Source organism: Perca fluviatilis, chromosome 6 (genome assembly GCF_010015445.1).
Source record: "Perca fluviatilis chromosome 6, GENO_Pfluv_1.0, whole genome shotgun sequence".
NCBI lineage: Eukaryota > Metazoa > Chordata > Actinopteri > Perciformes > Percidae > Perca > Perca fluviatilis.
In genome coordinates, this window is record NC_053117.1 from 21,608,823 (window position 1) to 21,635,874 (window position 27,052).

General features: G+C 39.8%; 2 protein-coding genes and 1 long non-coding RNA gene across 11 annotated transcripts in view; 2 read left to right on the plus strand and 1 right to left on the minus strand.

Annotated features, from left to right (window-relative positions):
* LOC120560273 lies at window positions 1-11,889 on the plus strand. Its single transcript, XR_005639467.1, has 3 exons — window positions 1-136; window positions 759-868; window positions 11,475-11,889. It is a non-coding gene; the product is annotated as an uncharacterized LOC120560273 (long non-coding RNA).
* rmi1 (RMI1, RecQ mediated genome instability 1, homolog (S. cerevisiae)) lies at window positions 7,401-18,199 on the minus strand. 5 transcript variants are annotated; one of them, XR_005639466.1, is made up of 10 exons: window positions 17,859-18,085; window positions 17,165-17,741; window positions 13,985-14,095; window positions 12,962-13,111; window positions 11,896-11,966; window positions 11,454-11,577; window positions 11,101-11,179; window positions 10,752-10,941; window positions 8,191-9,483; window positions 7,401-8,098 (listed from the first exon to the last, which is right to left on the minus strand). XR_005639466.1 is itself a non-coding variant. In XM_039802561.1 (9 exons), the coding sequence occupies exons 2-9, from the start codon at window positions 17,324-17,326 to the stop codon at window positions 8,241-8,243; spliced, it is 2,130 nt and encodes a 709-aa protein (XP_039658495.1). In that variant the 5' UTR covers window positions 17,327-17,741; window positions 18,092-18,199; the 3' UTR covers window positions 7,401-8,240. The 5 variants fall into 5 exon arrangements, 4 of the variants coding, with proteins under 4 accessions (XP_039658495.1, XP_039658496.1, XP_039658497.1 ...); XM_039802561.1 differs by lacking the exon at window positions 17,859-18,085 and adding an exon at window positions 18,092-18,199 and having other exon boundaries at window positions 7,401-9,483; XM_039802562.1 differs by lacking the exon at window positions 17,859-18,085 and adding an exon at window positions 18,092-18,191 and having other exon boundaries at window positions 7,401-9,483; window positions 17,165-17,373.
* hnrnpk (heterogeneous nuclear ribonucleoprotein K) overlaps window positions 18,190-27,052 on the plus strand; it is a 14,525-nt gene continuing 5,662 nt past the window's right edge. The window contains exons 1-11 of one of the 5 annotated variants that reach the window (XM_039802564.1): window positions 18,190-18,299; window positions 19,619-19,692; window positions 19,826-19,992; window positions 20,479-20,576; window positions 20,895-20,951; window positions 21,896-21,939; window positions 23,428-23,500; window positions 24,077-24,190; window positions 24,643-24,771; window positions 25,165-25,496; window positions 26,128-26,175. In XM_039802564.1, the coding sequence (XP_039658498.1) occupies window positions 19,935-19,992; window positions 20,479-20,576; window positions 20,895-20,951; window positions 21,896-21,939; window positions 23,428-23,500; window positions 24,077-24,190; window positions 24,643-24,771; window positions 25,165-25,496; window positions 26,128-26,175 (953 nt within the window). In that variant the 5' untranslated portion in view covers window positions 18,190-18,299; window positions 19,619-19,692; window positions 19,826-19,934. Of the gene's footprint in view, window positions 18,368-18,734; window positions 18,757-19,618; window positions 19,693-19,825; window positions 19,993-20,478; window positions 20,577-20,894; window positions 20,952-21,895; window positions 21,940-23,427; window positions 23,501-24,076; window positions 24,191-24,642; window positions 24,772-25,164; window positions 25,497-26,127; window positions 26,176-27,052 lie in introns of those variants that run through there. The other 4 variants (XM_039802568.1, XM_039802566.1, XM_039802567.1 and 1 more) reach the window with 4 other exon arrangements.

The following is a 27,052-nucleotide window of genomic DNA, read 5'->3' on the forward strand; positions in this document are numbered from 1 at the left end:
TCCATAGTGGTGGCTGGGCCCTGTGCTGACCGACCAGCAGGAGTGGGCAGTGGTGGAAATGTAGAGGGCCAGGAATGATAAACGGCTGTCGGAAATGAAGCAAGGCAATTGAGGAGAACAATGACACCTTTGCCAGGTCAGTCAAGTACTCACACCTTCACCTGCAAGGTCTGATGACATCATTGATCATAATAATTAGCCATATGGATTTACCACTGAAAGAGGAAAACATAACGGCAGTGGATAAGAGACTGCAGCAGAGCAGATTCAAATACACAAACAGGCAGTTGCCAAACAGCCTTTCATTACACCTGGGTGTGCTGTGTTGTGTGAGTGTGCACGCGATTGTGTGTGTTGTGTAAGTCAGTTGGATTAACGCTGATGACAGGTCCGTCACTTCAACCTTTAATTCTCTGCCTATCCTTCCTTTCACATTAACTCTTTGTAGTTTTTTATTTCTTGGTATAGAAGCTTCCCATTCAGAGTACTGTGTGCTCTCTCTTTCACCTACAAACCTCCTAATCTCTTCTGGTGGATCTCATTTCCCCTTAATTCCTTCTTGTCCCAATGGTTTCCTGATGGTGACCTTTTGTTTCATATCCTGCCTCATGAATTAAAGGCATTAACTCACACACACACACAAACAGGTGCGCATTCTACATAAATAAACACCTTGACGACAGATATGAGTTAACTGCAATACCTTCACCTAACCTTTTGTTGTTTGATACATTGTTGTGCCTGTTTGTCTTTTCCAGCCTGCATATCCATCTCATAAATACAGGAGTCTCTGTAGCTCCGTCGGGCATGGACACTTACTCCATCCATTTGTCCGACGCATGCGCAAAAGAACAACACAGAGCAAAGCGTAAGTAAACATGGAGGCCACTGTGTACTATTGTTCAACATACTTTTGTGTACATAAACAGCAGTTGACTTTTACTGCTGGATGCTAGATAAAGTAAACAAGCCAAGTTAGCCCTCCAAGCTAATGCATGCTAATTTCTGTAGCCGAGGGTAATAAAAAAAACAAAAAAACAGAGGCTCTGTGTTCTGAACCAGCGTGAACCAAAACTGCTCACACACTTTTATTAACTCCCATATTGACAACGGCAGTGCATAAGGCTAGCTTCACTTCTTCCGTTTCTACCCTTCAAAATGAAAACCCAACTTAAATTCACGAGGCAAAGAAAAAGAAGAAACTTTATTATTCGTCACATACAATCATACAGTAAAATACGCTCTGCATTTAACCCATCCTAAGCATTAGGAGCAGTGGACAGCCACATACAGTGTCTGGGGAGCAACTTGGGGTTTAGTGTCTTTCGCCAGGATGCTTTGACACGAGGCCAGAGGAGCCTGGGATCAAACCACCAATCTTGTGGTTGAGGGTAGACCATCGCTACCTCTGAGCCACATCCACCCAATAAAACAGCTTACACTATACCCTAATGACATTTTTTGCGGAACACTAGATATCAAACGAAAGCCAGAGACTATATCGTTTTAAGTTGCTGTAAGTTGTAAATTCACCACTGCTAAGCAGAAGGCAGAAGATAAGTGAAGGGTAAAAAAGGCATTATCAGCAGAATGTACTTCCATTTACTTACTTGTCTGTTCAAGGTGGAGCTTTCAACTCTTACATAATGCTGGAAATTTTAATGAATAATAATTCATCATATTTTTATTGTTGTATTCTGAGTAAAATCTGAATCTGCAACGTAGCCAGTAACATTTCTCTGTCAGGTAAATGTTGTACAGTAGTACAATGTTTTTCTCTGAAGTAGAAGTACACAGTAAGTCAGTAGTATACAGTTGCATAGTTTTAAACTGCTTTGGAGGCCTTCTGTAAGTTATTTCAGGGTACAATGAGTTAGAAAAGTAACATATTCAATATTTTTCATATCTAAACATCATAATAAATCTATAGCTGTTAGAGGAGCGCCTGGTTAGCTCACCTAGTTGAACGTGCGCCCCATGTACAGAGGCTCAGTCCTTGTCTCAGCGACCGCAGGTTCAGTTCCGACCCATGGCCCTTTCCTGCATGTCATCCCTCTCTCACACTTTCCTGACTTAATCTCTCCTATAAATAAAGGCAATACATGCCAAAAATAATCTAAAAAATAAAATCGATAGCTGAGCCCCCTTTACCTCGGGCCCAGAGGCAGTTGCCTAGCTTGCCTAATGATAAAGTCTGCTCTTGGTGTTTTTTGCCGTGAACCAGAGTGTATTTCACTAGTGTTTCTGACCGTGAGTGACTGCGACTTGGGTATGTGATGCAACTATGTCATGGTAGGTGTATTGTTCAGGAGTCAGGACCCAAAGAAGGGTAATGTCTCGAGAAAGCTGCAAGCAGCAATACCACAGGCCAAGCAATCGGCTTGTTCCGAACAGGCATGTTTTGAACCGGCACTGTACTAGTTCTAGCACTAATATTAACTATGGGTAACAGAACAAGGCTTCATGATGTTCAAGAGGTGTAAGGGGACATCGAAAGCACTCTGCACAGCTTGTAAAATTACTTTCCTAATGGCCAGCTTGTCAGGCTGCCTCGTCTTTGTGGAGAAAGAAAGGACAAGTGGGGGGAGTGATCCATTCTCTTCCTTGTCACAGCAAAATCTCCCATTCGTCTCTTTATATGGTACCTTTGCTTTCTTTTCTTTTAAGTCCTGCTGCTCAAGTACATACTGCTCAGATTCAAATAGTAGAGAGGCCAGCTGTATTGTGGGCCTGTCAATCGTTTGTCTGCACTCTTTCAGATTTGCCTCACTGAGCTATAATAGGTTTTCCCATTAAGTCTATAGTTAACCATCATTCACCTGAGTCATTAGTAGGAGGTCAAAGACCAGATAAATTACTTCTTATTAATTGCAAGATTACATCTTCAAAGTCATTGCGAACTTTTCATATTTTTTCATACATTGTGTCGAACTGCTTTATTTCTGCATTTTTAATCAAAGAAAATATCCTGCGTTCAATATTAGTTTGATATTCAACAATGTCTTACCTGTTTTTTTTAGGGTTTAAAATGGTTTGTCTTAGAAATTGACCCATTGCGTTGACGCTACATTTACTCAAGTACTGTTGACTTTGTCCCCCATCACTTGCATGAAAGCACATTAGAAGGAATTCTTTAATGGCCAGTATGAACCGAAGGACTGATTACATCAAGCAATATGCAGTGGCAATCTGGTCACCGACAGCCATGTTTTGGTTGAGTTTGCAGCTGGAGGATTTTTGAACAGTGGTTCTTGATGCCCTTTCAAATTTATGTGGCAAAGTCACCATATGTCAGGGTGTTCTCCGAGGACCTAAAGATACCAAAGCTAACCAAGCTGTAGTTGTGGGCTTCCTCACGCTGTTCGCTCGACGACTCCAGCACAACCATATAAATGCTGGCTGAAGGATGAAATGGCGCAGCTCAAAATGATAAAGCATACTGCTCTCGGCTCAAGCAGGAAGTTTGATAAGATCTGCAGTGGTGGAAAGTATTTAAGTAAATGTACTGTAGTTAAGTACAATTTTGAGGTACTTTTACTTTGAGTATTTCTATACTTTATACTTCTACTGCTCTATACATCTCAGAGGCAAATATAGTTCTTTTTTCTTTACTACGTTTATTGGACAACACTAATACATTTATTTAGTTGGAGGTTTTGCTTTGCCAATTGAGATTATTAATTATTAATTAAATTAATAAATTAAATGATCAAGTAATATCATAGGTTAAGCTTCCCAGCAGTGGACACAGTAGTTAAAATTAGCACCACTTTTAAAAGCTGCAACACTAAAATGTTGCTTATACATAAATGCATAAATATGCATAAATAATTATAACCCAATCAACCCAAAATATTATTCAGAAATAGGCCATTCTACATAGTTTTACTTTTAGTACTTTAAGTAGATTTTAATGCTAATACTTATATACCTACCTTTAATATACTTTCACTTAAGTGAATTTTGAATGCATGACTTTTACTTGTATTTCTTCACATATTGTTACTTAAATCTGAGTACTTCTTCCACCACTGAGGCTCTGCCAACAGTGTCTGCTCTACTTGACAAATCGCTATATCTTTATATTATATATGGGTTGTGATGGCTGTAGGCTGTAGTTAATGTTGGTAAAAATATTCTATTTGAATATTTCAATAATAATGAAAATGAGTTGTCCTATTTCATAGGAAATATATGTTGAGACATTGCCATTTTAATTGGGCTCTAATATATAAAACACATGACACGAAAAACTTTTGTCAGTTAAGATAAAAAAGAACTTCCTAAAAACTTTGATACAAGCATAGTGTCCTTTCTTCATTTATTTTCAAATCACAATAATCATCTCCTCCATCCATCCCTCCATCCATCCATCCATCCAGATGAGCCAAAACAAAGTCTGAGTTCCTCATAATTTTCTATTTCTTTAATGATTCACATCCTCAAGCCTCAGCACACACACACACAGCACACACACACACACACATACACACACACACACACACACACACACATACACACGTTTAAGAGGTATGTTTTTGCCATGAAGAAAAACCATTTGCTCATTTTGATGGAGGATGAAAAGTGAGGTTGAGTTGTCTAAGTGGATTTTTCATTACTAAATGTAATAGGGCAAAGGAAATTACATCTGCTGGAGCAGGAGGGGTATTAGGATTCCTCAAGTGCTTTTTTCATTAATATTTGTAATGACCAAAGAGGTACAGTACAGCTGTATATGCACATTAAAGAAATTAGCACAGTGCTCTGTCTCCCATGTGCACGCTCTGTCCCTCCTATCTCTGTCTCCTCCACTTGCCTGCTATCTGCAATTTTGAAAAAGGTACATCCAAACTCACTAGGGAATGAAAAAGCATATATTTTTCTCCCTGCTATAATGCTCAGGACTGAGACAGAAGTGGAAGACTAACAACAAGGAAATAATATTGCAAATGGAAAGCTATTATGGTGGTTGAGCACTTTCTCATGCTGCTTCTGAAATGTCATTTCTCATGTGCCTGCTTGTGCATGACAAAATTTTAAAGGCTAAAAAAGTGTAATTTCCTTACAAAACTGCAGATCAGCCTTTCAATGAACCGCAGAACCACAGTGCAACTGTATTACATTTAGGAGGAAATGATGGTCATAAGCTTCATAAAACATTTGAGAAAAAAAGATTCCTGGTTTTAATAATTGGTTTGTGACCTCTGTACTGTGTTTGCTCCCTGCCCACTTCCGTTCTGGTAATTGGCAGTGGTGGAAAAGGTACTCAGATCCTTCACCTAAGTAAATAATACTCTATTAAAGGTAAAGGTACTTTATTTGTCACATACACGTACATGTAGCGAAATTCATTCTCTGCATTTAACCCATCCCTCAAGGGAGCAGTGGGCAGCCAATCACAGCACCCGGGACCAACTCCAGATCTGAGCCAGTGCCTTGATCAAGGGCACTGACTGGAGAACCTAGTACATGTTTTTGATGGTGGGGGAAACCGGAGCACCCGGAGGAAACCCACGCAAACATGGGGAGAACATACAAACTCCACACAGAAAGGCCCCGTAACGATCTGGATTCAAACCGAGAACCTTCTTGCTGTGAGGCCACAGTGCTAACCATTGGGCCACCATGCTGCTGGAAAGCTGTCTGTTGTTAAAAGTCCTGCATTGAACGTTTTACTTAAGTAGGTGTCATCAGCAAAATAAATCTAAAATTAAAAAAAAATACCTAGCTGCTATGCAAAATTGCCCCTTTAAGTGTTATATTCCTAAACATTATATTCATGGATTATTATTATTACCTCCACCAAGAAGGTTAAGTTTGGTTTGTCCGTTTGTTTGTTGCTTTGTTTATCTGTCAACAGGATTGCGTAAAAACTATTTGCCCGATTTTCATAAAACTTGGAAGCATGTAGCATGGGTCAAGGAAGAACCCATTACATTTCGGAGCAAATCCAAATCATGGGGCGGACACACAAATTATTTTTCACTTTCGTTAAGATTGCGAGATAGGGTGGTTATGTTGCATTCCTGTTGTGTCAGAATCATCTGAAAATTAGTCCCCAACTGGGTTAATTCACACTGCATTAACATTGTGAAATAGGGCATGCCATGGCGGGGGTCTGCACTCTCTGAGTGCCCTAATAGTTATTGATATATTACCTTAAAATGTAAGCATTTAAATGTTACAGATGTTCAAGGTGGGTTTAATTCTAAATACTTTATATACTATTAAATCTTGAAGAATCCTTTTATATGTCATAGGTCATATAAAGCTTGTAGGTCAAATAAATGTAGAAATAAAAGTCAAATATTTCCCTCTGAAGTAAAAAGCAGTAATAAATGGAAATATTCCCCAAATCTTTGCTATACACTTGAGGAAATGCACATTATATCATGAGGCAATATATGACTTTATCTGACCCTCAACTGTCTATTAATCCTAGAAAATCTATTCAAAGAACGATGAAAACTAAGACCTTTGACAAATTCTCACCTTAAAGTCCATTCAATGTTCCGATTAGGGAAATGGCAGACCCAAAAATGCAGAGACAACAGGGCAGTGGTGAGCTTGAGGATTTAAGAAAATAAAAAGGGATACAACAAAAGGAGTCCTGAAGAAAATGGTACCAAAAACCGCATCCAAAAACTATAACAGGAAATCGCAACCATGACATTCAATAGGCTAGCTGTTCCTAAACTTACAATCAATCATGATCTTCATAAACAAAAATGTATGATTTATTTTGTCATATTTGTACACAGCTACGCTATTACCAGTATTGTATACAGTGAGGTTTGACTGCAGCAGCACAACACTTCCCTCTTGTTTCATTAAAACATTAAATTACTCTATCATCCAATATTTATTCCACTTGTATCTCCCTATGGGTTGCTTCTCTCCCCCTCCTCCATCGTATCCAGCATCATTAGCACATAACAGGTTATCGACATGCATGGCAGGGTCCTGATTTAGACGTTCAACCTGATTAGCCCTTAATGAACCAAACCCAACTACCTGAATGGAAGAGCACACAGTGCCATCAGACAAACGAGCCCTCCTGCACACAGACACACAAATGTAAGCACACATATGTACTGTACTATTATTGTATAAGGGCAGACAAGACACAAATTAATTTGAGTAGAACACATTGTTGAGATGTTTCAGACATTTCTGACACCTCTAAAGAGCTACAAGACCAGATAATACCGCAGGGCTCTTTTAATTACCATTACAGTATGTGTGGTTAAACTGCATATCCCAAAGGTGCATTTAATGAAGCTATTACAAACCAAATGAAACACTGCTACTCTGTCCGGTTATTGATTTTTCTCGTTATTCTTGAGGAATACAATACTCATTTGACAAGGAGAAATGGAAAGATAAAATTAACAGTGAGCTCTTTTCAATCATGTTTTATTAGTCAAAGAGTGTGAAAGACAATTATAAAACCTTAAGAACAATTCTATTTCAGTATACAGTAAACACTGTGGCAAAGCTTCAAATTTGTGATATATACTGTATATATTTATCAAAGACAAAAACATAGATGAGGCTCTATAATGAAAAGAAATAATCAAAGCTCATGGACTCTCCTTTATCTCCCTTTCCTCTCATTCTCCTCTGGGGGAGTTTATTAAAGACCCATGCTGCCCTTGGATATTCAATCATTTGAAATGGATTTGAATAAATTCAAAGGCTGGCAATTCATTACAACAATCAGACTATGAACTATTTTCTCCCCCGATTCTCTTCTCTCATCTCACATGCTTCACTCTTCTCTTCACATAGTTTTTAATGTTACATACAATTTGGGATGCTCAACTCTGGATTGTTTAAACTAACATGCTGATATCCTATCATTAATATGCAGTGCAGAAGATAGTATAGATCTGTTTACTTTGGTTGGGAGAGATGCAGTGCATTTCAAACAGAAAATATCTCTGAATAAATGAATGAAAACGACAAATGGCAGAATGTCACATTCACATATAGCAGATGGGATGCATTGCAACACACTGCTTGCTGATCATCAGACATCCAGTTCACACATTATGCTTTCCAAATCTGAAGCAGAAGGGCAGGTTGATCACCAATCCTAAAAAAAATCATTAGTTTCATTACATGAGGGAGATTTTTAAGGCGATGCTTATATTTGCAATTTTTCATCACTGTATGAGGGCAATATACTTCTCCGCTGCCTGTAGTTTTTCTCATTATCGCCCACCTCTCCTCTGTGTCTATTTTCTCCTGTCTCGCACCCTTTGCTCCAGCTCCTGGACTATTTTCTCATTGACGGGGTCCGCCTTGGTCACCACAGCTTTTCTGCCGTCTGGTTCAACCACGACTGTCATAACACAGCACATATCCACCAGCTCCTCCTGACACCTCCTCATCCCAATGTCTAGCTCACCTCTCCTGGCTGGGTCACGCTTCAGGGCCCCCTTCTCCGCCACAGAGAAGCCCAGCAGGCCTGTCAAAACCTCATCGGACAGCTCCACGTCCAGGTAACCACTTCCATCGGATATTGTAGCGCAGACGCGCCAAAGACCGTTGCTGCTGCTCAGTTTCCCCAAGAGAGTCACAATGAAAGCTTTGACGCGGATCTCTGTGGTGTGAGGCTGTGGTTTGGACATCATCTCTTCTAGCAGGCATAAATATGTAAAAGGTGGAGAGGTCAGAGTAAGAGCAGGGACCAAGCTGTCACTCTGTGGATCTGTTTTAGCAGATGGTCTATCAAATACTGCAGTCCTTGAGATGTAATTTAGCCCCTGAGGTGTGTTGCGTGATCTCTCAAATGCAGTATCTGTTACACTTCTCGATGAGTCGCTGGTAAGTCTAGAACTGGTGCCTGTAAGTTCTGTTTTGTTGGTAGCTCTCTCTCTGTCTCTACTAGGTCTCTGATGGACAGGGAGCTGATCTGGCCCTCCAGTCCTTGCAGTTTCTACCTCCACGAAAAAGCAGTCCATATCTTCATCCATGAAATCTGTGTCATCATTAGTAATACATTCTAAATCATGGGATGGCTCTAAAGCTGCTGCTGGGGAAAATAACTGCCCTGTAGCGCCAATGGTACAGCCTTGATAGTCTCTTTTCTGTGTGGTGGATCTGGAGTTGCTTGAACCAAGCTGTGACCCAGAGTCATTCAAAGTGTGCTGCTCAAACTGAGCAGTTGGGGCTTTTGTTGCTGTATTAGGATTTCCTGTTATTCTGTTGTTGTTCTGTGGCGTGCTTCTGTGACTGCTGTCATCATTTGTACTTTCTTGAAAAATCACACTGTCCAACTCATCCAGGGGAAGATCGTCAAAGTCTTCATCAGGAAAGTCTTCGTCTGCCATGTTGTGCTCTGGGATCTCTTGTTGAATCGAGGAGTCAAAGAGGTCAGAATCCTCTTGTTTGTTACCATGGCGATGACTTTGGACTGAACCACCTCTGTTGCTCTGGGTCAAACCACTTCTATAAGAGCGGGCAGAGGCTTCACTTCTACAAGAGACCAACCAAAAATGTTAGACTGAGTTAATATAGCTTTAAACCAGCAAGTTTTTTTTAGTGTTGGTGGGCCCATTATGCTAGAGGCATACCCTAGAAATTAAAATCTCATGTCAGAATAGGTAGGAGTCTTTTTGGAAAAAGTAAAAGCTCTAACGCTACAGAAACAAGGGGACCAAGATAGTTATAAGTCAGTTATTAGTCTTAAACTTTGATTACAGCGTGAAGTGGGTACATTTACAATACCTTGACACCACAGCTTGTCGTTCAAGTCAAAACGATAAAATTATGTGGCAATAGGGCTGGGCAATATATGAATATTATATCGATATCGTGATATGAGACTAGATATCATCTTAGATTTTGGATATTGTAATATCGTGATATGACATAAGTGTTGTCTTTTCCTGGTTTTAAAGGCTGCATTACAGTAAAGTGATGTACTTTTCTGAACTTACCAGACTGTTCTAGCTGTTCTATTATTTGCCTTATCCCCACTTAGACATTATGTCCACATTACTGATGATTATTTATCTAAAATCTAAGTGTGAAGATATTTTGTTAGAGCACTAATTTGTCAACCCTAGAATATTGCCGCAATATCGATAGAGGTATTTGGTCAGGAATATCGTGATATCTGATTTTCTCCCTATCGCCCAGCCCTATGTGGCAATTTATTCTGATTTGTTTCTGACTGTGCAGGAAATTGGTGGTCACAGGACAGCTGGCAAAGACCGCAACACCAACAATGACAAAAAATAATATGTATATATAACTTTGTCCTTAGGCTGTAGAATTAAAGTGTTAAAGGGATAGTCCGGATCTTTTGAAGTGGGGTTGTACGAGGTACTTATCCGTAGTCAGCGTATTACCTACAGTAGATGGTGGCCGGCACACCCCCAGTTTGGAGAAGCAGGAAGGAGTCCCGACACGGAAAAGCTAAGCAATGTACTGTTGTGGACAAGACCACCTAAAAAAAGTAATGTCAAATGTAAGTGTATGCTATTTTGTCTGACGGCAAGGTAAAGCGGTAAAAATATTCTAAATATAGCATACACTGATATATATTTTGGGTGGTCCTTTTTAAGGAAAACTATCCCTTTTAAATGCTTCCTAAAGTAGCTGAAAGTTAAATGCAGATATTTTTTTCTGAAGCCAAACATGCTAAAATTCTAAATGTCAAGGTATATAATATGCCCGAAGGTAAACACTGAGTAGTTCCAGCATCAAAATGCCAAGACATGACATTGTTAACCACCCACCTGGATGAGGCTGTCGAGACAAGGCTCCTGACAGAAGAGCTTCTAAAGGACTGAGTGGAGGTCTCACTGAGCGTCCCGTAGCCACTGTCTCTAACAGGCCAATCAGGAACCCTTTCCACCACCACCTGGGCCTCCAGACTGGCCAACAGCTCTGCGTCATCCAGCTCCAGGTCCTCCACTTCCAGGTTACCTGAAGAGAAAAAAAAGAGGCACAACATCATTCATGATTATATAAAAAAAAAAAAGAAAAAAGAAGTGTAATTTAGTTAAGCAATAAGGCATCCATTTTCATTCTTAAACAGGCCTTATTTTATATCAAATCTAAAGAGTTGAATTAAATTAAATATACCTTGCTGTGGTGCTAGAGGGGCCTCCTCCCCCTCCTGCTGCTCCTCAGGGAGTCCGAGCGTCCGACACAGCACCCTGCCCTGTAGTATAGAAATATACCACTGGATCTGTATACATACACAGCTGTATGAAACCAGCTGGGATTATGTCTTCATCTTTGCTTCATGAGCTGTAAAAAACTAACTGGCGCATAACAACTAGGTTTAATCTCAATGCTGTATTAAATGAAAAATGAATCAAAAAGGTTTTAGGTCCAAATAGTATTCATACCAAATTTGTAACAAAAATTAAGAAAACATGAACGTGTTTTGGCTTAAATCTGCTTTTGACAGACAATAGAAACCAATTGTTTACCTGATTATTCCTCTCCACCAGGTCCTCTACTTCACCACCCAGGACCTTGATGTTGGACGGCCCCAACAGAAGCATCCCAAGTCTGCAAACCATCTGCCCTTGCAGCTGCAGCTTCACACCAGGCCTGAGGGTTAAGAGCCAACAATCCCAATGGAAAATATAGCTTCCTTTTTCAAAAATATGGTACAAAAGTTTCAGAAAACCTATTGTGTTTTCTTAATTCTTGAGAAACTGGCAGTGACATAGCAGTAATGTGTTTATTACAGTAACTTTATATTAACATATAAATAAGTTACAGCAGTCCCTATGTTTCCCTTAGCTTCCATTAACTTGAACACATTTTTCGTTGTTAAAACTAGAGACACAGTTGCTAGAAAGATGTAACCAAAACACGTCGGTAGCAGCAAAAAAACACCACAATGCAGTTCAATGTTTCACAGACCGGAGAGCTGTGCTGAGTGCAGGGATGGACTGATACTCCATGGCCTCCAAGCTCTGGACTCCATCCGTCACCTGTACAACAGAGAGAGATTTACATTTTCAAAATATTACAAAAGAAGGTTCAACATTATTGCTGCCCTCGCCTTGTTTCTCTAAACTATAAAAGTAAAAAAATAATAATATCAAAACAGTTTTATGCATTTATGTGTATACAGTCTATGGTATATATACACAGTATATGCTGACTGGCCTGGACGTTTCAAAATGCAAAGCTTTGACAGCGATTCCAGTGCATTTTAAGCTGCCATGGTTCATTGCATCCGATGACTCCTAGAATTTCATTTTAGTTTATTTGATAGGGACAAAAACAATATACATAGAAAATTGCACAATTATCCAATTCAACTGTGAGACTTCAGGTCTCAGAAACAGAAGAAGAAAAAGAAGAAAGCCACTGCAATGTTTCTAAGCAACACTAGCACTACTCTTTAGAAACCATAGAGCAGTCACAATTGTCAATATATCATCAATTTACTCTTTAATATGCTCCCACTGATTGTACCTGTCCACTTTGATTCAGTTAGGAAGAGAAGTAGAATGCTTCATTATTCTACCCAACCAAACACATCTCACTAATAAAGGCAGGAGTCTCTGTGAGTCAGTCCAGGCAGGACTGACTCACTATTTCTTTTCCCAGGATGCCGATGGCATGTCCCGCCCTCCTCTGCCTTACTACTTACTTTGCCTCTGATTGGCTTACCCTGACATCCTAACCACAGAGCCATAGAGATATGTATCACTCTGCCTAACCCTAACCAACCCAACCAATGAATTCGCTATCCTACGGAAAAAAATATTTGCTTCTGGCTGGTTATCTAACTCGCATGCGCATGAGTAAACAAACATGGAGGCCACTGTGTACTATTGTTCGACATGCTTTTGTGCAAAAAAAACTATAGCTGTCCCCTAAAATGTTCAATAATAATAGACTCAATAAAACTAAGCAAACACACAACAGAGGTTGAAAAAAAAAAAAAAAAAAACTTTATTTCATAGGTGCCTCTGACCTGCAATATTAGCATACGGGTTGTTCTGGCTTCCCAGGGCCTCTGAGTGGCCTGTGTGACAGCAGACACCTCGTCGTTGGCACAATCTGAGCCCCTCCACTTCTGCAACTGACCATACGCAGGCTGACTGGTGTCCAGAAATGAGTCAACCTAAAACAGAGTGGGACCTTTGATTATGTTGACTTTTCCCTGCATATAAATTGTGATATTATCGTTTTTTATTGGATAAAATCTATGTGGCACATATAATAAAGTGAATGGGAAATATTTAGACTGCTATATTATTAAGCAAAAAATCCCTTTAACCACATATTTTTAAGATCACAACAAACAACAACAACAAACTACATTAAAAGGTGCTGTAGGTAGGATTGTGAAGATACAGGACTTAGCCAAAAAATTTGAACATCAACAACTTCTCAGTCCCTCCCCCTTTTCTGCTAAAGCCCAAAACGGTCTCCTAAGCCCCTCCCCCCACAAGGAAGAATGAATGCGTCTGCATGAGCAGTGATTGACACGCAGTTAGATACCCCCCCCCTGGCTCTGATTGGTGTATCTGAACAGGGAGCTGTGGATTTTTGCAAATACACTACAGGCTGTAGGTGGTGCCAGAGGAGCCAGATTTTTGTTTTAATTACCTGCTTCTACTCAGTTTTAGCAAATATGACAGAAAGTTAGTTTTATAACTATGCATATTTAAGGTATTTGTAACCCGACAGCTCCATTAAACAAATGCAATAGGAAGATTCTAATAATTTATTTGCTCAATGCAAACTACTATTTTTACCATTACATGATTGTGCACGTGAGTTGTTGTTACATGTGATATTTGTCTTTTCCCCTCCTTCTCACTGGTCTTCTTCTGTAGTTGCCTATATTGTCCTCAGCATGCGGTTTGTTTTTAACAAGGTTGTTTTGATTTTTTAAGGGGGTATTTTAATCAATGGGAATTGTCCCTAACATAAATAGTAATCGGATGTGATGAAACATATATCATGAAATTTATGATCAACAAGCCTGTACCTGGACACAGAAGGTGCCACTGAGTTCAGTCTTCTGGGCCTGAGAGAGCCCTTCAGGAAGAACAGGATATCCCAGGTCCCTCAGGTCAGTCAACAGCCACTGGTCCAGTGCCTACAATTTCACATAATGCATTGAGAGACACACAAGGGTTTAAGCTATTGAACATTAGGGCTGGGTATCGTTCAAAAATATCCGATACTTGTACCAATACCAATACCGTAACTTGAATACCGGTAACTAAATGATAGTTTTTTTTATACCAATTTTATAAAAACCAAAGGAAATGACAACATTACGGCACAAATAATTTTATTTATTATTTCTGTGTAACGTAGAGTTTTTCCTGCGTGTCTCTACGACGTATAACATTAGACAGCCAATCACAAACATTATTAGATATTGGTAGAAGCATGATGCATGATTATTGGCTCACTGACACTGCTGAAATTTACTCCTTATAGGTATTGAAATTGGGTATTGAATGACGAGGCATTCAAAATTATTGAGTTTGGTACCCAGCCCTATTGAACATCATAATCTACATTGTTAAAGTGCTATCCTGGGATGAGATCTAGTGACCATGTGGGCCACTTGAATGATCTGATAACACCGTTATGTTCCTGGAACTATCATAAGATGATATGTGCCTTGAGAAATAAAGCATTATCCTCCTCAAGTATCTATAAAAAAGAGAGAGCTAGACATTGGCCAGGGATGCAGCTGTTCAGCAACAATATTTAGGTACACTGTGGTGTACAAATGATACAGAAAAACATACCCCACATGACGCCACCACCAGCAAGTACAGCTGACACCAGGCAAGATGGATTCATGCTGTTTACACACAAAAAATTGTCATGCTATCAGCATGTAGTAACAGGAAACCAGGATTTGTCAGATCAGGAGGTGTACTTTCACTCCTCAATTGCCCACTTTTGCCGATCACTACCCACTGTACATATAGCATTATCTTCCTCTTCTCAACTGACAGTAGTAGAGCTGTGAATGGTCTTATCTGCTCCAAGGTTCAATCAGTTGCTTTCTGTGCACTGCACATTTGTATAGGGTTCAATAGGGCTGGACGATTTTGGCTAAAATCATAATCATGATTAATCGAACAAGTTACCTCGATTACGATTATTGAACGATTATTTTAAAAAAAATGTCTTCTTATACTGTAAATATGTTCACGGTTATTTTTTCTAATGAAAGAGTGCATATAATCCTATCTTTGTGATTCTAAAAAAAGGAAACAACACTTAGATAGCAATTAATGCTTATTTATTAAATATTTCAAACAACTGAACTGAAATCTACAACAGTAGATTTTGCAAAGAAATAAAAATGTCTTATAAAAAAGTAATTTAAGTTTTAATGTAAGAAAAATAGTTCTTTTTGTAAACAAAATTATGGTAAATATTGCCATGCCATCTTAAAAGTAAAATATAATTTCTCTCTTGTAAACAAAATAAATTATTGTAAATAAAATAAATTATTGTAAATATTGCCAAAATATAACTTGTAAACCTTTTGATCTTCCTCTCAGGGATCTTGTCCTGTCACTCTCTATGCATAAGCATTTACTCCAGGTTCTTACTAAGAAACACTAGCATGTTTACCTTTTCAAAGTGCTTAACAGACTTAAGTTCAGCAGCTACTTTTTTACGACATGTTTGGTACATGTTGGGCAGCGCAGTTTGGGAAAAATAGTGTCACGATGGTACAGTGTATCTTCTGTCGAGTGTTTTAACGAGTTGTTTAAACCCACTGTGCGCACCAAGCAGCTGGGAGCCATGTCCTTCGCGATGTAGTAACTAATGGCGTCAGTTATTTCTCTCCATTTTCTTGAATCCTTTTCATATTGTGTAGCATTTGTAAATGCGGTGTTATCGACACCTGCTTTGTGGAGGCACTTGTTGCTGGGCTAACGGTCAGCCTCTCTTTTCTTTTTTTTTTTTTTTTCCCTTTTTTTTTTTTTTTTTCAGTTTTTCTGGAATGTTTGCATTTTTTGTTGCAAAAATTGTTTGTTCGGTGTCGTCTTTATTGAAACCAAAATGTGTCCAAACAACGGACACTGCGTGTTTTTTTGGTACAAGCGGCTCCGGCTCCTGTTGCTGAGTTGACTCGGTGTTTGAGTTCTCCTCCATGTTGCTTCAATGTCGCAGACTGGACGGGGCGGAGTCACGTGACTACACACGCAGCGGCCGTAATATGTTGGGGAAAGTACATTAACACACAGTGGGCGCCCGCGGAAATATTAATAGGATTAAAAGACCGAAATAACCGACTTGGTAAAATTACGTCGGTTATAGGCTCTGAATTTCGATTTCGATTATTTTTCGATTAATCATCCAGGGTTCAACAATATTTGTTTACTGGGTCCCACAGTGTGTGCATCCTTGGCATGCCAAGTTAAAAAGTTGTTGTGTCTGTTTAGCGTGCAAGGATCCTGGAATTTCCTTCCATTCAAGAAAAAAGAGACACAAACCATCTGCTGTGAGATTATTCAATTTAATCTGGGTTACTACGTCTAGAGTGGTACACCCTAAAGACAGTATCACCCCAGAGAGGTAAAGCGGAGTGTGACACCATATTTACCAGCCGTGACAGCGATGCTGGTATTGCTTTCCCCTTGTGAGTCTGTGTGTGTGTCATCATGGCAAAATAGGGTCCTGGAGACACATACTGTAGCGGGAACTACCACAGAGGGAGTTTTGAGTACTTTGAGTACTTTGAGTTTTGAGTACTGCCAGGAGTCACCAAGATAGCGTTGCAACTGTGCAAGATTAAGTCATGAAACCTAACAGGTGTGTAGTTGACATCAAGATAAAGGCAGAGTTCGAAAATGGGCGTGGTCCGAGCAAGGGTGACAAAGACTGAAACTTGAAACAGACATCAGCTGTCTGTAAACATCTGTCAAACGTCATCAACCAAGAGTCCGTGGATGATTGGAGAAAGATCAAGAGGACATTCACATCCAATACCAGAGACCATCTTGGAACACAGACAGGAGTCACTATCTCCCCCCTCCAGTAGACCACCTGTTATCACGTGGCCCAAGTCCCATACTTAAGTCACATCATAGTCACAACTGAGCTGTCTCGTGACAACTGAGCAAATTCTAGACTGTGATCATTTTGCATCCAGCTGCACAGTGGGACATTCAGACATTCTGCCTACCTGTTGGTTGATTTGCTGCTGTGACAGACGACCTGCTCCTCCTGCCTCTTCCTGCAGCCACTCCACGCATGCTTCCAGCCAGGCAAAAGGCACCAGGACGTGCCAGGAGGACTGCAGCCAGGCTTGGGTAGCACATACCACTGCCTCAATCTCAGGGGCCATCCTCTTCCTTTTTGTATATTTGACTCTTATATTTCCTCCACTGTTATCTATTATTATATAAAGACAGTTCTGTTATTCATATTCCATATAATTTATCAGTAATGACTCTACACTGGATTACACATTGAAACGTTTAGTAAATTACGGTTTTTAGTATACAAGTAGTGGTTCAAATGTTACATTTAACTGAATTCATTGCATAGCACCCTGCAATCCCTAAGTGCTTTTAAAGGGAATTTCTATGTTAAAGGGTCATCTTCTCTCTGTATCTCCAGAACCACTTGACACTAAATCTTGTGATGATTTATCGACAGAGAGATTAGTTTATTATGATACAAGAACATATAAGGGTTGCTTTCTGTTATTTGTCTGTGGTCACATTGATAAGCCCTGTGCAGATGGTCACGTCTGGGTACTGTGGAGGAGAAAGCGAGATTGAGCAAAAAATGCAGGCAGGGACCGACAGAATAACAAAATCACAAAGTAAGTAATAATAAAAATATGTTCAAGTGACTGTTGATATAGAGGTTACCTTAGAGGCATGGAGGCAGCCTCTTTCACGAAGTGTTGTGGAAAGTAGCCAAGGCGCCAAAGTTGACTAACGTTAACCCAATTTAGCAATGTTGGTGCTACTGTCACTTAGCTTTGTGTCCATACAACATGACCATAGAAGCTTTATATACAACAACAGTTCTTAAACATAACAAGTGGGCCTCTACAAGTACTTAAAAAGCCACAACTTAACATTAACCTAGCTGATCATACCTTATAAACAGGAATGGACCTGGCTCCTTATCTTGTCGCGTTGGAAACGCCTAAGCTCTTATGATTGACGTCTTTACTAGCCAATTGTGACCCTCGCCTGTTTGATTTGCCTTCTGTTCAACCAATCGGCACACTTTAGCTAAACTGGTGCATTTCCATGTTCGGTAGAGAAGGAAGGAAGGGGGAAGAGCGAGGTGTTGCACTGCAGGTTTGTGTTTTGACGGTATTTTCCTTTTTTCTGTGCCACATTGAGTCTAATGTAGCTGAAGTGCACAGGTACTATAACAAGAAATATGTCTTTAGCAGTCACTTTGTTTCTTATTTTGTGTCTGGTACGACGCTGCCTAATTAGCTGGCCTGGCTAACGTTAGCTCCCCTTGTGCTCAACCGACTTTATGGCAACATGGCGAAATTAGCTAGCCGCTAGCTTGAGTGGCTCGGGCTGGTCTTTGTATTGATCGATTGGTCATGTTGTATAAACCCACTCGTGTTAGATAAGTGACACACGCCTTTCCTCTTATGTAACTAGTTAGCTAATTAAGTGTTTGGAAAGAGTGTACGACCGGCATTGAATGGAATTGCTAGTTCGTAACGTTACACGACGAAGCTCGGAGCTAACGCAGTGCCCTCTGGCAATTTAACGCTAGCTAGCTTGCAACCCAGAGGTAACGTTAGCTAACGACGGAGCTTGAGCTTAACGTTAACCATAGCTACTAGTCAGCTAATTAGCTTCAGTGGAGCTAAGTTAGCTCACTTTCGGTTTGGTCAATGTCCGCATATAGCTAGTTAGCTAGTATAAGGTTAACTGTTAATTAAACAATATTATACTAGAGGGTGTGCTTTAACGTAATTATTGACACGACAGTGATGGGTTTATTAGGGCCGAGCCGACCAGTGTAACGTTTCGTTAATATTGCGATTAACGCTAACGTTATGTTGCATACAACCGTTAACGTTTACCAACTGAATTAAATATATAATCAAACTGTAACTTATTCATATTGTGGGTCAATTTGCTGTCACACACACACACAAGTACTCAATTTCTGGCGTCAGGTAACGTTATTAGTTTTAACGTTACATTGCTTGAAATTGAGAATTTGCATTCATTGTCTGCCGGTTAAGGTTAGAAGTAGCGTTAGCTAGCTAAGTATTAACGTTATTTCTGTATCTAACGTTAATATTATTCGTACATCACTGTCTGATTAACTAATCTCTTGATTGTAGGACCTGCCGCACACTTCCTTTAATCCGAAACTATGGAAAATGCTAAACTATCCGATATGATGACTCTTGATAACATTATAATTGTGTCCCTTCAAATAATGCTATTCGAAACGTTCGCTGGATAGATGGATGCTCATGAGTCTAGTTGACATGTAAAGTTAAATATCAATATAAGCGATTCAAACATAGGAATGAAATAAAATGTATATGATCATAATTGGTGTGTTTCAAACTTTACTATCACTGAGCCTTTTTCATAAAACATTTCAGTATTTCAACTAGCCTCTCCCTCCACCACAGGTCGCAGCAGCTGTTTGGTCCTTGATTATTTAGTTCCGCCTATCAACACGCCCTTGTCCCTGTAATAAATATTGGTGAGTGCCGATTTTCTGTCATTTTCGCTCTAGTTGTTTCTCATCATGTCATCCCGGGTTCTCGAATAGCCGGATCTCCAGCACACAGCTTGAATTGTCTTGTTTCTTTTTCCCTCTTTCACAATGCTGACAGACTTCCACAGCTCACAGGGGCCAGTTTTCTGCTTCTCTCTCCCTGCTGCTGCTGCCAACTGTTCCCCGGACCGAGGTGCCCACCCCACCTCTTTCGCTGTCAAAAGACCATGGAGACAGAAATTGAACAGCAAGAAGATACTTCATTCGGCAACACAGAGACTAACGGTATAAACATAGCTTCTTTACATTGTTGGTTATGTTGTCAAAATGCACCAGTTTTACAAATGTATCTACATTTGATATTTAATGAAGGGATAGCAATGGCAGTGTCGGTGTAGCTGATTACTTACAGCTCAGATTTTCAAAAATGTAGCGCAACTTATCTATAATTTAAAATCTTTCACTTGGTATTTCTTATAAAGGTTGATGTCTGAAAATGTTTGTGCAACTGTTGTGGACTTAAGCCATATATGAACTGGTTTCCTCTCCCAAATTTGTGTTAGCTTTAATAGCTTTAATTGCTTTCTTTTCTAGTTTTGCACACAATGATCTGTGTAGATTTAGCTTATATGAAAAAAAATGAGTTTAAAATACAAGTCTTATGATTCTGTTCTTCACTGCTTTCTGTGGTCTTTTTGATTATTTCATTTTATCTAGTTGAGGGTTGTTTATGCATTGTTGTCAGTGTGGGTTTTTATCTCCCCATGCCAGGTAAGCGCCCTGCTGAGGATGCAGATGAGCAGAAATCATTCAAGCGCTCCAGGAACTCAGACGAGATGGTTGAGCTTCGCATCCTCCTGCAGAGCAAAGTAAATCGTCTCCCCTTTCATTTCACGTTGTCGAACCCTCATGTATTCATTTGTATTTCTATATTTCTTTTTTGCACTCCTTCAATAAGACTGCCAATTTCTTTTCTTTTTTTAGTTTTCTTTTTGATGCCCTAATCCCATTTCTGCCTTTTTTAATGACTATCCATCCTTTTATTAAGGCTATTCTTGCAGTCATTGGTATTTTCCTGATACTTATTGTAATATTCTCTTGCACATTGTCTAATAATTGCAGTGCTATTATTTTACGTTTTATCATTTATTTGCTTTCATTTTTGTAAGTATTCTCTGTATTTTCAGAATGCAGGAGCTGTAATTGGGAAAGGTGGCAAAAACATCAAAGCCCTTCGTACAGACGTGAGTACATTTTATACATTTCATACGCCCTGAATTTTTATTTTGTATTTATTTTTCCCTCCACTGGTGTTCAGCCTCCCAAACTACCCAGCCTCCTTTTTATAGTTTGTAAAAACACATGAACATGTACAAACATTTACCCTGGATAACTGTTAAAAACTTGTTTTGGTATTTGGCAATAGTTTTTTTCTGTGTAAACAAGGGTTAGCTGATGCCTGTATTGAAATTAGCCCTCTGTTCATTAAAACGTCTCGACACACTTAATTCTTATATGAACATCATGTAATTGCCTCAGCTAAACTGGCCCTTGGCACAAAAGTCCAATTTCATGCCCATTTGTTTCTCCATATTGATAATTTATTGTATCAATGCTGTCATGGCAACACTGATGCTCTTGTTGATTTAAATGTATGGGCCCAGTGCAGTGTTTATGAGGTCACCTGCAGAGCCAGCTAATACATTTTTTATAAGTGTTAAGGCAACCTGACCAATTCTTAATTCATTCAATGTCATTGCCTCTTTCTCTAGCCCTCCACAATTTGTTCTACCCCTCTTTCTAACTGTCTCTGGTCTATTCCCCAACATTGAACTTATCATGTTCTTAATATGCCATTACCCATTTTCCAATGTCACCTTTCCTCTTTTTCTCTCTTTGACAAACCAATCTCTGAGAGAATCAAATTAAAGTCACATTTGAACAGTGTAGAGCCTGTATATTAAAATGTATTCCTCTTCCCTCTTCCCTCTCCCTTGTTTATTATTTGACTGTTGACTTTTGCCCACTTCCTCCTCTGTTGCCCATGTTCTGGATGGCCCCTCCTGCGCCCGCCCACCTGACACCCTGGTTGGCCCTGTCCATAATCGTGCCCTGTCCCTAAATGGGCGCCTTACTTGATTGACATCTGTGCTCGAATGGCCCTGGCCCCTGTCCATGCCACGCCCAGTACAATGCCAGTGTGTCAGTCCCAGACAGCAGTGGGCCTGAGCGGTATGTCCCTAAGCTCCTCCCTCTCACTGCCTGACTACAGGTCAAACAAACAAGAAGAGATGAATAATAAATAGTCATCCTGCCTCTGTCAAGTCACTGTATTTTTAACCTACCTGTTCTTAGTATTTTAGCCTGAGTCAAAATGCCTAAATTCGTTCATTTCCAAATCTGACTGTAAAAGCCATGTCAACATCCTTTTTATATGCCATTTTTAAAGTCACGTCCACATTGAAACTTAGGCTTGTGTTGTCAGGGTTTTTCCACAATCTGCCAGTCTTTTTAAATCTTTGCTATAATCTGTGCAATATGTCTTTTTTTTTTTATTATTATTAATGATTATCCTTTATCTTTCGCGTTTCCACCTCGCTCCCCCCTCAGAGTGGATATACTGGTGTTCTTGGTTTTTTTATTTAGTTTCATAAGCTCACCTGCTTCTGGCACCATCCCATTCTTTCCTTGAGATGCCCTCATTATACTGATAGACTGATTGTTCATCCATTCTGAAACGCAAAAGGCAAGCTAGGTTTTAAGTGTTGTATGTCGTTTTTCCTTTCGTGTCTTCTGCTTCATCTGAATGTTGTTATTGACTGCTGGAGCTACTGAACGTACAGATTATTTCTCTCTCTGTCCCACTCATCCCTGCATTCTTTGGTGTTATGTTTGTCGCTTCTCCCATCCCCTTAAAAAGCATCAACTCCAGTGGTGCAAACTTCATTTTTCATGGTATAATCTGCTCTGTTACTCTCCTTCAGCTGTTTACCATTCTACTTTAATTTACAAACTGTGCTTAAGTTCTCTTGATCAGTAAATTCATTGTTATTATGTAAATGGGTGGGTGCAGACAACAAAATTATATTTTAATATTTGTTGGCCAAATGAAGCATCAAAATTGCCCCAAGCCTATTTTTTAGAGACTGGACACATTTTCATAAAAACGATAAGTTAAAAGAGAGGGTTCATTAGATCTCTCAATCTTCCCCGATCTTTCAAAGTTGTGCACCTTATTTGGGGTCTTTGTATTCAAAGTCTTTGTGGTGTGCATCCACCAAACTATGCTTTCAGACTTTAGAGTTCTCTCCGGCACCTTTGGTGCCTATTCCTGCCAGATCCTCCTCAGACTTCCCCCTCCCTGTCTTGCCCCTTCAGTGGTCACCAAATGCAGTCACTTTTCTTTGGGTCCCTTTTTCATCTTGTCTCCTTTCTTCCTTTCTCTGGACAAACAACTGTTTTCTTTCCATCGCATTATTTGGGGACCCACTTTTTCCAGTTACAGTGTTGAACTATCAATGACCATGACTAGTTTAGAAAACACTGGATGTCAGCAGTTCGTTTAGTTGTTAGTCTCAGTAGTGAGTTGGTTAAATGGGGTGTGACTGTTTTTTATGGCAAAAAAGGGATGTCATGAATTCTCTAATCTGAAATGTCCCCCCCTCCCCCTGCTATGCCTTGCTGGCACCCCCGACCCCACCCTCTCTGTGAATTATGAAGCATCCTGAGCATCAGTGCCGACATCGAGACAGTTGGAGAAATCCTGCTGAAGATTATCCCAACACTGGAAGAGGTGAGGACTTGTTGAACTTATTTCTTTCTCTCCATGTCAAGTCCTGTTGAACCCAGTGAACTAAACCATTTATTTGGAAGTGAAGACAATGGTGGATGTTAATGGTTATCACCAAGCTATGTGTTGTAAATGTTCATTGTGTTGAAGACATGCTTTATAGTTAAATTCTTTCTTTTTTTTTACAGTTTTGTGCGCTGTGTTTTGCAATTTGGATATTGTTTTAACCTTTTATTCACTTGCAAATAAAGTGGTTTAGATGGGTTAAACTGGACTGATTCAAAACCTGTCTGCTTGTGTCTGAACTATATTTTGATGCTGTGTATATATAACACTGTTGGCATGTCTGTACCTGCAATCAGTTGGTGCAAATATTTTTCAATAAGAACTTTCAAATGAGATTAAAAACAATACATTTTCTGTCCCCGTATTGTAATATGTTCTTACGGTCGTCTTTTACAGTAACGTGCCTTTTTGGTGGACGATTTATCTATAATTATAAGTAACAAGTCTCTGGCAGGTTTGTGTTTTTCAGAGAACTAAAAAGATAAGTATTAACATGCTGTACGTTCTGCTCAGTACCAGCAGTACAATGGCGTGGATTTTGACTGTGAGCTACGCCTGCTGATCCACCAGAGTCTGGCTGGCTCAATCATTGGAGTGAAGGGAGCCAAGATCAAGGAACTGAGAGAGGTATGTTGATACAAGGGATGGGGATAAGTTTATTGCAACTAAATCAGTTTAAAGCAGTTTACCGACTGGCATGTGTGAGTAATGTACAACATGGATTTTCACACAGCCTTCTGTCGCTGCCAGTTTTTCAGTTGTAACAAGAATACACTCCATGAAATAGCTGGATTAAATCCAGCTGGAGGTACCCAGACAGAATATAATTTTTCTCTTGGTAATCTTTTGTCTTGTAAGGTTTTTGTTTATTGAATTGTTTATTTAACTGTTCTTCTGGCTCAGTCATGTGTGCCTAAAAGATATGGAAATACCCATAAAATGACATAGTTGTGATTTGATGTTTGAAAATCACAACTTTGATGTAGAAAGTAATTTCTTTCTACAGTAGAATTAGCTGCTGTATCATGTAGTAGCCTTCTTCTTTCCTGTGATTATCATGTGTGTCTGTCTCTCTCCAGAACACAAAGACCAGCATTAAGCTGTTTCAGGAGTGTTGTCCTCAGTCGACAGACCGAGTGGTGCTGGTTGGCGGTAAAACGGAGAGGGTGGTGGAGTGTATCAAGACTATGCTGGAGCTCATTGCTGAAGTAAGTATCTTTTACTGTGGTTGAGAGGCCTTTTCTGTGATTTGTCAAGTTTTATACTTTGAGGAATTGCCACAAAACCATTAATTTAATCCCTTTTCTGATTTGAAGATACCTTGATGGTTGGAAATATAAAATCTATAGCCTAGTTTAGGACACTTAAATGGGGAAAACCAACGTGTCAACAGCATGTCATGCTCTAGCAGATTTACATTTTTTGTTGGCGATCCATCAGAACATTTAATGCCCTTTTCAGTAAGATTGTGTTCTATGTTGGGAATATTGAATTGTTGGTAAAAGATGCACATTTCTTTCCGGCACACCTGTTCTTGTAAACGGCATTTCAAATGCCCTTTAGCAAGTGAGTTGAGTTGTTCCCTGTGTCATCCTTTTTAGGCTCCCATAAAGGGCCGTGCACAGCCCTACGATCCGAACTTCTACGATGAAACGTATGAATACGGTGGTTTCACCGTGATGTTTGAAGAGAGGGGAGGCGGTCGCAGGCTTATGGGAGGGTTCCCCATGCGTGCGGGCAGGTCCAGTGGTGGAGACCGTGGGTTTGACCGAATGCCCTCTAGCAGAGGTGGACGGGGACCCATGCCTCCCGCCCGCCGGGAGTATGATGAGATGAGCCCCCGCCGAGGTCCTCCTCCACCCCACCCGAGTAGGGTTGGCAGGGGGAGTGGCCGTGGACGCAACATGCCCATGGGACACCCACATAGAGGAGGGTAAGATATGAACACAAATGATCTACGAGCTACTCTTTTCTCTGTTGCTCTCTTACTTTTCTTTTTCTTTTACTCATGCATAAACATGGCCACTTAATTGAGTTTGTTGGTTGGTGTCTAACTCGTTTTCCTAAAACATGTCTTATATTAGAAATGGGCATGTTTTCTATGCCTCATACAGATAGTCTTGTACACAGTTTCTGTTTTACTGATCACTGTAGTGCCAAATGACTGCATGATCCCACTCATCAGTTTGAAGTTGAGTGTCCTTTTACTCCTGTTAACATTTTAAGTTTTAATTGTTTATTATTTTAGAAATAGGATCTATTCAGAGTTCCCTTTTCTAGAGCACTTGCTTCATCCTGCATCTGCATATACAAAGATTAATCCCTCTTCAGGTGCTTATTTTTCATTCAGGTGCACTATGTTCACAGATTCACCAAACTTGCTTTACATCATCTAATTCGGAGGATAAACAGTGTGGAGTATTTTGCATATAATCCAGTGTCCCACTATGCACCCCTCTGGAAACATTTGTATTCATGGTTATCATTTCATTAATTTTATGTGCTCATCACTGTATGTCTGGGTGTGTTTGTGTGTCTTTTTCCCATATCCATCTTGCCCACAGAGAAGATCGTTACTATGACTCTTACCGTGGCTCAGACGACAGGTCAAAGTAAGTTTGTCCCCAAACCTTTGCCTAGACCGCCAAACTTAACAGAGATACTTTGCCATTTTTTTTATATTCAGTCATTTTATAATGAATAATGCACTTGCCACAATATAATGTAGGTGCTCTGTAACGGTAATTTACTGAAGCAAAGATTTCTCATTAATACCATTGGGTGGTGCTTCCTGTAGAATAGCATTTTACTCTTTGTGCTTTGTAAGAAGTATGTCATTTAGTAGCGCTGACAGGCATTCAGCATAATTTCCATTTACAAATGTGACAAATACTTGGCTATGATGGATTAAAATTAAGTTGTAAGTGTTGAGGTATTCCTACACGTCCCATATCTTCCTGCCTTACTACTTAAATGTTGCAGTTTGTTGTATATGCCTGGTTACCCACTTCTTCTAATAATTTGTTAAAAAATAACCCTGTATAAACGCTGCCCTCCTGTCATCCCTAACTCTAAATACTAATTACTGCCTTAAAGGGGTGATAGAATGATTATATAGGGTATGTAACACTGATTGGGCTAAAAATGGCCCGGTTGCTATTTTATGGGCCCTTACGCATCCCTGTGTTTTGGCCCTATTTGGAATGAGAGCTTTTCTTCCAAATATGGTATGCTCATATTTAGATGAGCTACGCGCTGATTGGTTGAGCGAACCACATACACATACATTGGAGACGAGACAGCAGGTCTCATATTTCAGACACTGCATTGTTTCGTTACTAAATTAACTTCTGAGACTTTTATGCAAGAAATCGACTATATAAAAACTCAAATATGGGCAGTTTTACGAAAATTGATGGCTAATTGCAAATTTGGTAAGGCGTGTCAGACTTCAGGAGGTCCACACAGTCTGACGAGACAGCGGCAACC

What these genes read in the sequence shown, in the direction of transcription:
- rmi1 (XM_039802561.1), bottom strand. Translation starts at nt 17,326, where the DNA reads ATGGCCCCTGAGATTGAGGCAGTGGTATGTGCTACCCAAGCCTGGCTG. An exon ending in GCACTCAGCACAGCTCTCCG is followed by an intron (nt 11,578 to 11,895) that starts GTCTGTGAAACA and finishes CTTAACCCTCAG; the next exon opens with GCCTGGTGTGAAGCTGCAGC. An exon ending in GTCTCGACAGCCTCATCCAG is followed by an intron (nt 9,484 to 10,751) that starts GTGGGTGGTTAA and finishes GGTCTCTTGTAG; the next exon opens with AAGTGAAGCCTCTGCCCGCT.